Source organism: Xenia sp. Carnegie-2017, unplaced genomic scaffold (assembly GCF_021976095.1).
Source record: "Xenia sp. Carnegie-2017 unplaced genomic scaffold, XeniaSp_v1 HiC_scaffold_16, whole genome shotgun sequence".
Classification (NCBI taxonomy): Eukaryota; Metazoa; Cnidaria; class Anthozoa; order Malacalcyonacea; family Xeniidae; genus Xenia; species Xenia sp. Carnegie-2017.
In genome coordinates this window covers 7,498,883-7,513,444 of record NW_025813469.1, presented here as the reverse complement: position 1 = coordinate 7,513,444, position 14,562 = coordinate 7,498,883, and the positions used below count along the sequence as shown (strand labels likewise).

The window sequence follows — 14,562 nt, the reverse complement described above, 5'->3', positions numbered from 1 at the left end:
TCGACAACCTTAGCGGTAGTCATCTTCAGAGTCAAATGAGGAGTAAACGTCAGTTTAGCCGTATTTATTATCTGGTTCTTACGTCATTGTGTTGTGTGTACAGGAAATGTGTATTGTCATTGTGAATTAGTGTGAAGTGAAATATTTTTATTTTTAGTTGTGATGTGTGATTTAGGTGTGATGTTTTTAGTTGTAATGTGTGGGTGTCAATTGTGTATTGTCCTTGTGAATTAGTGTGAAGTGTAATGTTTTTAGTTGATCGTTTGTTTGTATTGTGAATAAGTCGTTTGTAAGGTGCCGGTAGTTGCTGTGATCTGTTCAGGGGGGTTTGTTCCAAGTTGGTATACCAACTTTCTAATGTAAGCCGTTGTCTATAGTCAGTGCTGTATGTAATGCATTTTGCCGAGTCCCAGTCAATGTTGTGCTTTGTGATTCGGTGATGCTCGGCAATGTGATTAGTTTTGTCTTGTTTCTTAGTAGCTCGTTTGTGCTCAGTAAGTCTTATGTTTAAGTTCCTGCCAGTTTCCCCGATATAGGAGGCGTGGCAGTCGGAGCAGTTTATTTTCTAAACTGCACCTTGTCGTTCGTTGGGTTGTTCTTTGTCCTTGTGATGATCACACATCACAACTAAAAATAAAATATTTCACTTCACACTAATCCACAATGACAATACACATTTCCTGTACACACAATACAATGACGTAAGAACCAGATAACAAATACGGCTAACCTGACGTTTACTCCTCATTTGACTCTGAAGATGACTACCGCTAAGGTTGTCGAAACGTCAGTCAACAACAACAAAAACAGTCCTTCTCAGGACTTTATTAACCTGGACGATCATCATTTACAAACATGTAAACTCATCCTTTTTGGAAACGATTAAGACTCTGTCTGTTAAGTGCCAACACATATTTGAACAATGAAAGGACGAATATCATCTTGAAGTGAAAGTTATGTAAAAAAAATGAAGATTAATTTTCCCATCTTTTTGTGTGCATTCAATAAGACGTATTTCAACCTGGACGAACCAGTATGGGAGCTAAAGCAGACGAAATCCGTTTATTTTGGTGGACAAACGCCTCGAGACAAGCAAACGACCAATTAACACAACACTTCGCAATCGATATTTTCGCACGTATTCCAATAGTAATTGTCCAATATGTCTTAAAAACATTATTAATAACGCTTTGTTTGTCATGAATGTCATGCTGCCGTCTTAACAAGTCTTGCATGAAGACATGGGATGCGTAATCCTTTTTTTGGAGAGATGACACGGCACATCCCACGCGTGGTCTTTTCATTATTTACTAAAATAGTGAAAGCCATGGAGGGATTTGTTGAGCCGTATGGTTTCAGCAGCAACAACAACAATGCTGAAGTCATTTCCCAGACCACCATTCGGCTAGTGAAAGAGTTAATGCCGTTGTTGACTGGCCTGTCAGGGAAAGAAATTATAAACTATTTTAAGAGAAATATTCCATCTGGAAGTCAAAACGGACATAAAATTTGCTTGATCGTGTCAGATATGAAGAAGTTTAAGTTTAATTATAATTTGACGCTAGGCAAATCGGCTATTTCTTTTTATTTTGGAGAATGGAACTGTCGTGGCTTTCCACAACACGATTAATATTACCTTTGTGGCAACTACACTATCGTTCTTCATGTTTGTTGATGTGCTGCATGCGCAGACGTGAAATTGTAATATTGATGGGTAAATGTTACTTAGTCAATTTAGTCTAGCATTTTTGTCGTTTTCCTGCACATTTAAAATATAACGTTGTGACATTACTAAAAGAGGAAAAGTATTTGGCACTGTTGGAAAGTTCTCTACCTATAAAAGCTAACATTTTCATGTCATTTGGTAGTTCTGATACTCTAAACTTAACTTGAACTGTCTTATCCTTGCATGAAATTTTAAATGCTTTACTCTCAATTCTCTTAATGTCAACTAGCAACTTTTGCAGGAAACGTTTTACAGGGATACAGCTCTCACTGCAATTTGCTCCAAGCAAAAGAAAGTCTTCATTTAAACTTAACTCACCTTGACCAATATTTAAAATGCTAACAAGCCATGCACATGCAGAATCATCTTTATCAAATAGGGCTCGATCTCCACCTAAAGCAACATGAAATGTGTTAAACTCACTAAAAGTTAAGAGTTCATAGAACTTAGTAACTAGGTAGAACTCAGCTAGCCTGATAAGTAACTCTTCAAGATCTTGATAACAACCACTTACACTGTCTTTCTCTTCCAAGCCATTACAAAGTGTATCACGAACATCGTACAGATTTCCTCCCTCAATGCTCTTTACATATTTTGTCAACCTATGATATTGAAGAAGACGAGGGATGGGACAATTGGCAACTGTCATACGCGTATGCTTATTTGTTTGTGCCGAATAACTGTAGGTAGATGCTCTATGTTTTACTTTACCCATTATGCCCTTACTGTAATATATAGCAATAGACCGCAACATATTTTACTAGTGTGATCAAACCCATCTACTGCCTTCTTGTGTAGTTTCGGAAGAACTTTCTCCTTCAACGTCTTGCTCTTATTAATACTTCCCAACCAGATCATCTACAGAACAGCATCTACGAAGTGTGTCAACCAAACCAGTTACTGTAGCCTGCAAACTTCCTTTTTCTCTACCATGAATATTCCTTGCTATTTCTAAGGTTTCTGAGCTACGCCTTCTCTTTGTTCTCTCACTACAACTTCCTGTTTCTACCTTCCTTTAGATGAGCATGATGGACCTTTTTTTTCTATTATCATTGAACTATCTCCTCTATCCTCAATCTCATTCACTGCATTGGCTATCTAAGAATTGCTAATTTTGATTAAACTATGACATTTGTTGAAAACAATAGAAAAACTGTTTCTCCAACTCTTGATATTTTCAGGGCTTCTATGGTTGTTGGTTTTTACAGCCAGTAGTAGTGTAATAGCTAATAAGTTCAATAATATATAAGAGAAAGGAAGCTTAGAAATTGAGCAATTTGCAATGATCTTGAATAGCTGACTTTAAATATATATTTTATTGTAGCCTCACCATTTATCGTTGCTTTAAGCCGGGCAAATATGCACACATGTTTCTAAAACTAAAGCTACGTAAAGACTGTCGGAATCAACAACAATTCCTTATTTTAGTCTTGTATTGAACAATAATTGACCAAGCTGTTGAACTGACCTTTTGTCCAGGCGAGCCAACTGCTGTTTCCAGGGGCCGCGGAAGTATCTCAAAAGTGGGGGGGCACTGACCGAAAAGGGCATGTGAGTTTGCAGCTTACTGTTTTAGTATATTACAGATATGCATTGTTTCATGAATCATGATTAAGTTTCAAAGTCTGCAAAATATTAGTAGACATTCTTAGAATGCGTATTCTCTACTGCTCGGCGTGCACGCTGACAAATTGAACTAAGATGACTACATGAACAATTTTATTAAGTAATGCGATCTCATTAAAATTTCCCAAAAAATCTAACCCTAAGTTGGTTTTTCAGAACAGAGTCCTTAGCTACTAAACGTAAGTCCAGTTCTTCAGTTCTGGCCTTGTTTACATGCATAACAAGATTATTGTAGCGTGCTGCCGTCATTGTACTCCAGAGATGTGTCTTGACAAGCCGCTGGCATGAAAAAGATCGTTCTCCTGAGGCTGCGCTTATTGGAGAAAGAAGGTAAATCTGCAAGAGTCGGACAACATTAGACATTGCCATGACAATCTGCGATGAGTTATTTTCTTCGTTTAAGAATATTGATGTTATGGTGTCAATTGATGTCACCTTCTTTACTTCTGGAAGTCGCTGCGAGATATTTCCTTCAAGAAGCTTTAACTCCGCCTTCAGCTGGTCAAAGTCGAGGTCATTTTCGTAAAGGTGTTCAACTTCATCTTTCAACTCAAACTTACGCCCGTTTGCTGCATTAATGAGCACGGTTTCGATGTTCATCAATACAGAATATGTTTTTGATCGAAGCGCTCCTGTAGTTAAGCCAAGCACGCATCAATTGCCTCAACATACTGGGCACGGTGGGCGTCTTTCGCAGTTTGGAAATGATGTTGCTCGCCATCTCCGTGTTGAAGTCGCCACGGAGCTTTCTTCGGTCTTGGTTGTGTTGGATCGCCTGCAAAGTTGATAGCCTTGCTTGAAGCAACTACTTGGTCGTAAAACAAAGAGAAGTTGTCTCGTTGACGCTGCAAGTTTGTCTTCAAGGCATTTATGCAAGTAACAGTTGAAAAACGAAGACAACCCCAATCGACAAACGCGATTTTTGATCCATCTGGGTAATCAAAATCAAAAACTAAGCTATAGCCGATTTCGTATGATGCTGACAGACTTTGTTCTACTCTCGGGGCTACTTGTATCTAAGAAAAACTTCTTCAGTCCAATTTTACCTAAAACAAGGGCATTTCTATACCATGAAAAAGGGCACATTTTTCCCTGTTGCAAAAAGTGGGGGGCACTTGCCCCCAATGCCCCCCCGGTTCCGCGGCCTCTGGCTGTTTCTTTGCATTAAGCTCTTTACATTCACTAACCAACTTTTCAGATGCCAAGCGACGTTACTTCATGTAGCAACCTACATTGAAGTAAAATAAAAAAAACTAAAAACACAAAAAGGTAAAATATATTTTTGGCTTTCACAATTTGTCCATATTAGCTGCCGATGACTAAAGAATCAATAGTTATTTCAAGACAAATTGTGCACAATATTGCAAAAAATTGCAACAAGCTCCATTTTGAAACGCAAGCCTTCGCGAGCGATCATCAAAGATCTTCATAAGTGCCTAACCAAAACGATATTGATATCAATGTGATCCTTATATGCTCTATTACTCCCTCTTATACAAATTTGCATTTCTATGGAAAGCCATAGCTGTCTTATGTCTTGCAAATTTATTTCAATGGGTGCTTTGGCCATTATACGCTGTGCTTTGAGCATTATACGCGGTCTTTGAGCATTATACGCGGTGCTTTGACTGTTATACGCGGTGCTTTGATTATTATACGTGGTGCTTTGACCATTATACGCGGTGCTTTGACTGTTATACGCGGTGCTTTGATTATTATACGTGCTGCTTTGACCGTTATACGCGGTGCTTTGACTATTATACGCGGTGCTTTGGCTGTTATACGCGGTGCTTTGATTATTATACGCGGTGCTTTGACCGTTATACGCGGTGTTTTGACCAATATGCGCGGTGCTTTGACTGTTATACGCTGCGCTTTGATTATTATACGCGGTGCTTTGACCGTTATACGCAGTGCTTTGACCATTATACGCGGTGCTTTGACCATTATACGCGGTGCTTTAACCATTATACGCGGTGTTTTGACCATTATACGCGGTGCTTTGACCTTTATACGAGGTACTATCACCGTTATACGCGGTGCTTTGACCATTATACGTGGTGCTTTGACCGTTATACGCGTTGCTTTGACCATTATACGCGGTGCTTTGACCATTATACGCGGTGCTTTAAGCATTTTACGCGGTGCTTTGACCATTATACACGTGCTTTGACCATTATACACGGTGCTTTGACCTTTATTCGCGGTGCTTTGACCGTTATACGCGGTGCTTTGACCATTAAACGCGGTGCTTTGACCATTATACGAGGTGCTTTGGCTATTATACGCGGTGCTTTGACCTTTATACGCGGTGCTTTGATGATTATATTCGGTGAGCCGTTATTGTTGGTCAGCGCGGACGCATCAGTTAATAAATTCTTCTTTTTATTTTTTTCATAATTTCAAAATGGAGGCCAAAATGTCTTTTATTTTACAAAAGTTGCGACTAGATCACTTTGTGGATCGATTTACTTCTGAGAAAATAACGCCGGACTTAGTTTGTAAGCCTTCTCTCAATGATTTCAAAGAGTTAGGGATCCAAAACCATTCCGACATTATGTCAATACGAGTATAGTGTATGAAATGTGGATTGAGCGAACCACCAACTAGAACACGGAATGAATACGGAGTCTAACAGTTTAATATACCGAAGCTTCTCCTTGAAGGCTATTTGATTTTTGACTCTGAAGATGACTACTGCTAAGGTTGTCGAAACGTCAGTCAACAACAACAAAAACAGTCCTTCTCAGGACTCTACCAACCTGGACGATCTACATTTACAAGCATGTAACGATGCTCCCGGGTTCAAACCATTTACTTTACCATACATAGGATTGACGAGGAGGGCGTTGCTCGAAGAAAAAGGGGAAGGCGGCAAAGAAAGGTTTATCACGTCTAAGGGCCAAACCACCTTTGGCACATAGACACAACCCACAAACTTATTCGTTGGAATATGATAATTATTGGGGGGATTGATGGTTTTAGGTCGCTTACCTGTCATACTGAAATGCTCAGACAACAATAAGGTACGTAATGCTGTACAGGAATATGGCTTGCCTAGCAGAATTAGGATGGACAAGGGTCTTGAAAATGCTGGGATTGCACAATACATGATTGAGAAAAGAGGGACTGGTCGGGCAAGTGTTATTGCAGGGAAGAGCACACACAACCAGCGAATTGAAACATTATGGAGGGATGTCTATGGTTGTGTGCTCATCTATTTCTATCAACTTTTTTATTTCTTGGAAGGAGGTGTGCTTGATCCATTAATTGAATCACATTTGCCAGCTTTGCATTACGTTTATTTGCCTTTTGTGAATGTAAAGCTAGACACTTGGAGAATGGCTTGGGTTCATCATCGCATGCAAACAACTAGAGCAACCCCTGCACAAATGTGGCTTGCAGGTCAATTTCAAAGTCCAGTTGGCTCAGGAAATTATTCAGACAGAATGGGAAGTAATTTTGATCTTGAAGATGAAGAAGAGGAGCAAATACAAGGAGAACGACCAATTGTTTTGCCTTTGCTATCTTCATTGCCTGCAGCTTGTCTACAGGTACTGAACAGGACTTCTTCAAACTGGACTTTGTTAAACCATGGCATTCAAGATTATCTCGCAGCATTAGATATCATCAAAAGGCATGTTTGAAATTTCATTATATGTGTTACAAGTGGAATTATAAGCAAACGATTGTTAAGCAAACTAATGTACTTTATAATGTATTATTAATTAAATTACACAAACCAACTACCCTTGCTCATGCTTTCTCTTGTCACTTAACAGTTTTTCATGTGCAAGCAATATCTGACTGCAGACCAGCAATCAAAAGCTTGTTAAAATATGTAACCTAAAACGGAGAACACATCAAATGATTTTAATGAAAAATTCTACTGTGTTGTTTACATGTTTTTACATATTTCCAAAGAAGGCATTTGCAAACGCATAGTCATATAATGAGTAAAGTCTATCGTGTAAAGTCTAAAGGTGTAGGTATAGAAATTAGAGTTGTGGCATGTGGAAGACTAAGTGCACAAATACATGTATTAGCTGTTGGAACAAACTTGCCATCTTCTTGTGCAGGAACAAATGTTATGCTTGGTGGTATAGTAAAACCCAGGGGTGGCTCATCATCTGCACATGTCACAAACATCAATATGTGCTACAATGTGATATCTCCCCGTCTTCCACCTAAAGTTGAAATGTCACACAAACCCAAATTTCTTCTATCTCAATTGAATATCACAATTATATAAGTATCAGTATATAATTATGATGTAATTTAAAAACCATCAAAAGTGACTTCCTCTCTTTACTTACTTGCTGCTGGTCTAATATATTTCATGAACTCTGAATATATTTGATTTCCAAAAGTTCTTTTATTTGAGCCTTGATCACTAAAATTTGCTCGTAGCAAGCTTGTCAACTTCCTGATCGTCAAAGTTTCAGTATGACATGGTTGAAGAAAACTCAAAAATTCTTTTAGTTTAAAACCAAGCTAAAAATTTAACAAAAGTAAACTTGCCAAAATAGAAAAAAGTTGTGTTCTTGAAGAAAAAACAAGATAACTGCATGTCTTTGCTTATTTTATCTACAGAAGATGAAACAATCTCTGAAATAATTGAGGCTCATATAATTAGTATTGCAAACATTCTTACTTGAAAGATGCCAACTTTCTTCAAACCTCCTCGTAGCTCTGTGATGCATGGTTCTGATGTTTGCTCAGAAGAGAATATTGTGCCACATAAATCCCCAATGAAAGTTGGTATTTTACCATTCTGAATAATACTCAATCCTTAAATGAACAAAAGTATTGAACAGGTCATTTTTAAGAATGTTTTGCAATAAAAATTTTCCTACTAATTCTTTAGATAATTATTTTCTTGTGAAAGTAATCAGACGTGCATCACCTAGTAATATGCCAACTCTAACATATTGCTCACTCAGCAAATTGCGTAGTCCATTATCAAACAATTTCTCCTTAATTTCTTTTAACACCAGTCAAAAAAATTCTTTCCTTGGTCCACCCTGGTCTACAGCAACCCAATTGAAATATATATTATTGTATAGTATCTCACAAAAAATGTCTCAGATGCAAACAAGACATACTTCCCCATAAAATTCAACTTGCAATGTTTTTCGATAATCTGTTAAGCATAATATTTCATCCAAGGCTGTCTTCAAAACATTGCTACGGTCAATCATTATTAAGTTGATATCGCCTTCATTCACTTCATCTATAGCTTGGACTTCTAAATCTCTGCCAGTTACTATCTTCTTTAGGAAACAGCGCAATATTTCAACAGCACTCAATACATTATATTGTTCACAATAGGCTACTGTATCATCGACAATGTCGTCCACAATCTTATCCATGTGAGTGATCTCTGATTCTTTTACTCTGAGGTCTACGACCTCACTACACATTTCTTGGGTGGTTGGTACACTTACTATTGTCTCTGTTTCGATATGTGACAAAGATGCTTCAGCTGATGCAGGAAGTGACATTAAGTAGTTGCTAGAGGATGGTGCTTGACCAGATATAACAAATTCTTGAATTTCCTCCTGAGCAGACTGACCAGGTTCCGCGTCTTGGTCATCTTTATCACTAGTGTCCAGTCCTTCCATACATGACCATAAATGGCTCCGAAGCCGACGAACAAGAATCTCCTGGTTGCATATTTTGCATCGCTCCTTCACTTAAGACTGGCTTTGCTGGACCAATGGCTCTTTGGACAAAGCCACCCAAATTTGCACGAAGGTCCTTTGCGTTCCATAAGCAATAAAGCACGGTCAAATCACGACAGTTGGGGGCGCAGCGCATCATTTCAAAGCCACCACATGTCTTAAGTTGAGGAAAACCTAAATGACTTCCATTGTCGTCCAGGGAATTTGATGTTATTTTACTGACAACATTTTCTTCATCATCTTCCATGTCGAGTTTTATCTTTTTTATTCCTAACCCAGCCTTAAAAAGGATCTCCTTGTCCAGCGACGATGGTGCTTTGCGAGCGAGATGCTCAGCCAGCAGACAAAAGTCGTTGTCCATGGATGGCTCTTCGATAATGAACGCTTACGAATATTCCCAGTCGTGTTTCTAGATGAGGACGTGTGCTATTGCGACTATTAGACCTTCGTGGGTTGAAATGCTCTTAAAGAATGTCGTTTGCTTGGCTTGTGGAAGGTTCGGTTTCATTTAATTTCTTTTTACAGGTATCACGAAGGTGAATTCGCTCTCCAATTGTGTTAACTCCGAGACGAGACAATTCTGAATCGGACGCAACCAGAACAGCTGGTGGTTCCATTCTTTGTTCGTGGAAACGACTTACTAAATTTCTCATTTGCAATGACTGCAGTAACTCCTCTGTTTTTCGTTAATAGAATTGATTTCCAGTGATGTTTAAGCACGTGTTTAGGATACGACTTTATCAGAATATCAGTCTTTATATCAAAATTGCAATTAGTGACCAACAAACGCTGACCAACAATAGCGGCTCACCGAATATAATGGCCAAAGCATCGCGTATAATGGTCAAAGCACCGCGTATAATGGCCAAAGCATCGCGTATAACGGTCAAAGCACCTCGTATAATGGTCAAAGCACCGCGTATAACGGTCAAAGCACCTCATATAATGGTCAAAGCACCGCGTATAATGGTCAAAGCACCGCGTATAATGGTCAAAGCACCGAGTATGGTGGTCAAAGCACCGCATATAAAGGTCAAAGCACCGCGTTTAATGGTCAAAGCACCGCGTATAATGGTCAAAGTACCGCGTATAATGGTCAAAGCACCGCGTATAATGGTCAAAGCACCCATTGAAATAAATTTGCACGACCTAAGACAGCTATGGCTTTCCATATATTGCTATCACCCCAATATCCTAAAATCAACAAAGAAAAAGGTGCAGTTTTCAGAAATTATTGCCGTTCAAGTCCACCAATTTTGTTCGGGCGGCCTCGGAAAAAGTTGAATAATATAAGAATTGTGTGATAATTAAAGTGTTGACAGCTCTATGATTTTATAGATACATCGAATTTATATAAAGTTAAAGTCGATCTATTCAAAACCTTTTTCATACATCTCGTACACAAACGGGAGATTTATTTTGTAAGTAAGTGTATGCAAAAGAAATAATTATTACACTCGTTAAACATATCACTATACAAATGATACAAAAATTCATGTTAACAATGCCAAACTAGAAACAGAAATTTGGGCCTTAAGAACATGGAAGTATTTTTCAAAATGTTAAATTTGTGTTGAACACATAAGAAATGAAATAAGCATTTAATTAGTCGTTTTAAAATAAACATAGAACAATTATACAAAAACAGATCTGTATTCTCTTCTATACGTTATTATACAGTGCGAACAAGACTAAGGTCACGTTTAGTGCAACTCCTTAGATCCTCAGACTTTGAAAGGGCTCCAATAAATCCATAATAACGTAATCATAGTAGTCAGGTTTGAAGCTTTATCCCTCCATGCTCTTGTGAAGGCGCGTATATGAATCACGCAATTGATGCAATTATTTGAACCAGCCCTTGACGATGTGAACAGGTTTGTTAGTTTGCTGTGCTTGTTCTTCTCAGAACCAGATCATTTGCTTTTTGTGTTTCCTCATATAATGTGCCATCTTAGCATCAGCTCCTTGTCTGTGTTGTTAAGATTTCAGGGATATTTTTGCATCTGTTCTCCTTCCTTTCCTCATTGTCGGCCAGTCAGAAAAATTGAAACATCAAGACAATGAAGACAATGCAGACAATGAAGCCGAGGATTCATATAAACAATCACGCAATTGAGTTAATAACTTTGCATTCTCAAGCACTTTGTAATCACGCACTTTTGTTTGCGAAGATAGAAATAAATGGCATGATCTTCATATGCGACTCAAGGCTACTCATACGTTTTTGTCGTACGAGCCGTGCAACTGGCCTTTAGATCAGCTCCTAATTTTAAACTTTTAACAAAGTCTCGCATATACACCGAAGGATAATAGCGAGTATATGTGGGAGTTTTATGACAAAAATGTATCTTTATTTTTCATACCATCCATAAAAAATTTTAATTTCAAATAACTAATTATCAGTGAAATAATTACTCTCTCTGAACCAACGTCAGTAGTGGTACGCCCTATATGTTCTAAATAAGTGCTGGTCTTCTCCTAATTTTCCATCTTTAGTAAAATCGTTTAACAATTAAAGTAAGATCATATTAGCTTGGTTCCCTGTGTTTTACTAACCAGTCTATACTCCCTAACAATGAATCCTATATCCAAACTGTTGATTGACATTATGTATTTAATGCTTTTTTTAAAGGAAACGAAGATGGAAAAGTTCGTTGAATATCTACCAATAAAAAGTTTTCCTTGGTATGAAACTCTGTTGCTTATTCTATTTGGCGTATTTGGCACTATCGTGATTGGTTTTTCAGTAATCTTAAACAGTCATAATTCATTTCATTGTTTTAATGAGATTATATCAAAGACTAAAGAAACCTCTCTTATAAAGAATATTGAATCAAGTTGTTGGAGACAATACAAAAATGATCTACTGTACAGCCAGCATATTGCTCTGATGGTGACTCTGAATGTGGGTGTTGTCTTACTTTTGAGTGTCGTCTATGGATATTTTATGAAGCATCGAGTTAAAAGGCTTGAAAACATTGATCCATCAATCAACAATAATAGTGATAGAGAAAATTTAATGGCACAATATCCTCAAGACGCTCACTTCAGAAACGCTTCATTTCATAGTCCATTTTGCCTTTATTCAACATACATGTTTTATTTAACTATTCGGCTTATCAGTTTGATCATATTTGTTACCATGTTTTTCAAAGCAAAATTTCCCTACAACTTCTCATGTTCGCTGCATGAAACGTCAGCTTTCACTTCGTTCAACGTCACAATTGTAAATTGTAAAAATGATGGTGGGGATGAAAGTGAAACCATATTCTGTATTGTTGCAACTGTTGATGTTGTTGTGATGATACTGACAATTTTTGAGTTGATATATTTGGCTTATATGTTCTACAATTTCAGATGTTTTGCATCAGAAAACGAATTTTTCACGGTTTTCATCTTGCAAAAACGTAGCGTGTTTCCAAAATGGTTGGAAAAAATGAAAAAAACCTACGAAGAATTTGAAATGTCTGAAGACTTTGGTGGTGATAAAAAGGACTGGCGCAAGCTTGACGATATTTATGTGAACGTCATAATGCAAACAGGAAGGCAACGTACGAACGCTTACCCAGAAGCTTTTAGAAGGCATGAAATTTTTGATTTTCATCTCAACGTTCAAAGCAATGCCCAAAAGTTGACAAAAGTGACTGAAATTTTTAAGCCAATCAAGGGTGAGCAAGAGTCGTTATATCCACGTTCTATTTTGGTTATTGGTAGGCCAGGAATTGGTAAAACTATGTTAGCAAACAAAATTATGCATGAATGGAAAAATAATAAAGATGCATTTTGGCATGACAAAATAGTCTTGTTATTGCGATGTCATGCTCTAAAAACTGGATCAATAACACTGAAAAATATGTTAATTGATTGCGATGGATTGCCAAGCGAGATGTTTCCTCAAATTTACGAAAATATTCTTAACTATCCAGAAAAAGCTGTCTTTATCATTGATGGTCTTGATGAATTGTCTATAGAAAATGAAGGTGTAAGAACTGCTGGCCCTGCACACCACAACGCTGAAATGCCAGCATTTCAACTTTTAAGTATGTTGCTAAAAGGAAATCTGCTACATGGTAGCACTGTTCTTATAACATCACGACCTACAGCAGAATATGCGTTTGATAAGCTAAAATATGGTAGGACTGTCGAAATTTTGGGCTTTTTTGAGGATCAGATTAAGGAATATGTCGACAAATTTTGCCAGGAAGATAAGCGTAGCAGAGATTTGATTTTGAATTGTATCGATAGTTCTAATGAAATTCGTAGCTTGTGTTACATCCCCGTCAATACATATATTGTCTGTCTGACGCTAAAAGAATGCTTTATAAATGATGCAAAGGATATTCCAAAAACTACCACTGAATTGTACAAAAGAGCAGTCAAAATCTTAATTTGGAGGCACCATCCACGTTGTAAAGATGGATCAATACCAAAGCCTAACAAAGGATATCTTGTTAAAAAATTGCCGAAAGAACTTGACAATGACATGAAGATATTGAAAAATCTGGCAAAAAAAGGAATTGAGACCGGGAGTTTGATTTTTGATGAACCAAATTTAGCAGATAATAAAAATTTAGCCGATTGCGGCTTGTTTCATCAATTACCAGATAAACGACGTGATTTTTATTGTTTTCTACATTTGACTCTTCAAGAATTTCTTACTGCATGGTGTGTTGTTGACAATTGGCGAAACATTGAAATATTTTTGGATGATCATGCTGAAGATTCAAAATGGTACATGGTGATAGAATTTATTGCTGGTTTAGTCGGAGATACAAAGAAAAGAAAAAAGATTGAAGACATCAGTGTTGTTACAAAGAGGTATGATATTTATTTTTAAGTGCTTGAAATACCTGTATATGGAAGTATGTTTTACTTCTCTTTGACTTTAATTTTTTAAACAAATTTACTTCGTTCAAATCAAAAAATTTCTTAATTTCGTGGCGAAATACTTAATTTTAAGTTTTCTACACTAGGAGTATGACGTGAAAATCTGTTCTCTTTCATACGCACTCATCTAATATACGAGTGTAATAAACGCAAACACCAATCACTTGTTAAACGTGAGTCACGTACATCAACACCACATGAATAAATTATGCAATACAAAATTTCATTCTGACACAGTTACCAAACTTTGCAAAGCTGTGTAGCACCGGATCGATGAGAGTGAAGTGGTCAACCGTCAAATTTAGTCCAGTTATGCATATGTTTTCGAGTTTATTAAATGCAAACACAATAGACTTCAAAAATAATTAAAAACAAAAATACTCTAAAATCTACATCGCAAGACTAAAACTTGCAGTTCGCTACGTATCTTATCAAAGATTTTGGTTTGCAAAGTTGGCCTTTTGTAAAGAAGCAAACTCTTAGAGCCTTGCATGTTACTGCACATGTTAATAATGTTTTACTTAAACCTCGTATATTAATGAATATATCAGTAACATGTACTTTCTTGAAACCTAGCATGTTTTTGAGTATAACATATTTCACTCAAATTTTAAATAACTTTTCTGTGTAAAGCCTTGT

At 37.2% G+C, this 14,562-nt stretch overlaps 2 protein-coding genes across 2 annotated transcripts in view; one reads left to right on the top strand and one right to left on the bottom strand.

Moving 5' to 3' along the window:
• LOC124435951 (NACHT, LRR and PYD domains-containing protein 3-like) overlaps nt 1-14,562 on the top strand; it is a 40,814-nt gene that overhangs the window by 22,510 nt on the left and 3,742 nt on the right. Inside the window, exon 5 of the mRNA XM_046985884.1 lies at nt 11,669-13,854. Within this exon, the coding sequence (XP_046841840.1) occupies nt 11,678-13,854 (2,177 nt within the window). The 5' untranslated portion in view covers nt 11,669-11,677. The remainder of the gene's footprint in view (nt 1-11,668; nt 13,855-14,562) is intronic.
• On the bottom strand, nt 1,740-2,480 carry LOC124435952. Its single transcript, XM_046985885.1, has one exon. The coding sequence runs from the start codon at nt 2,478-2,480 to the stop codon at nt 1,740-1,742; it is 741 nt and encodes a 246-aa protein (XP_046841841.1).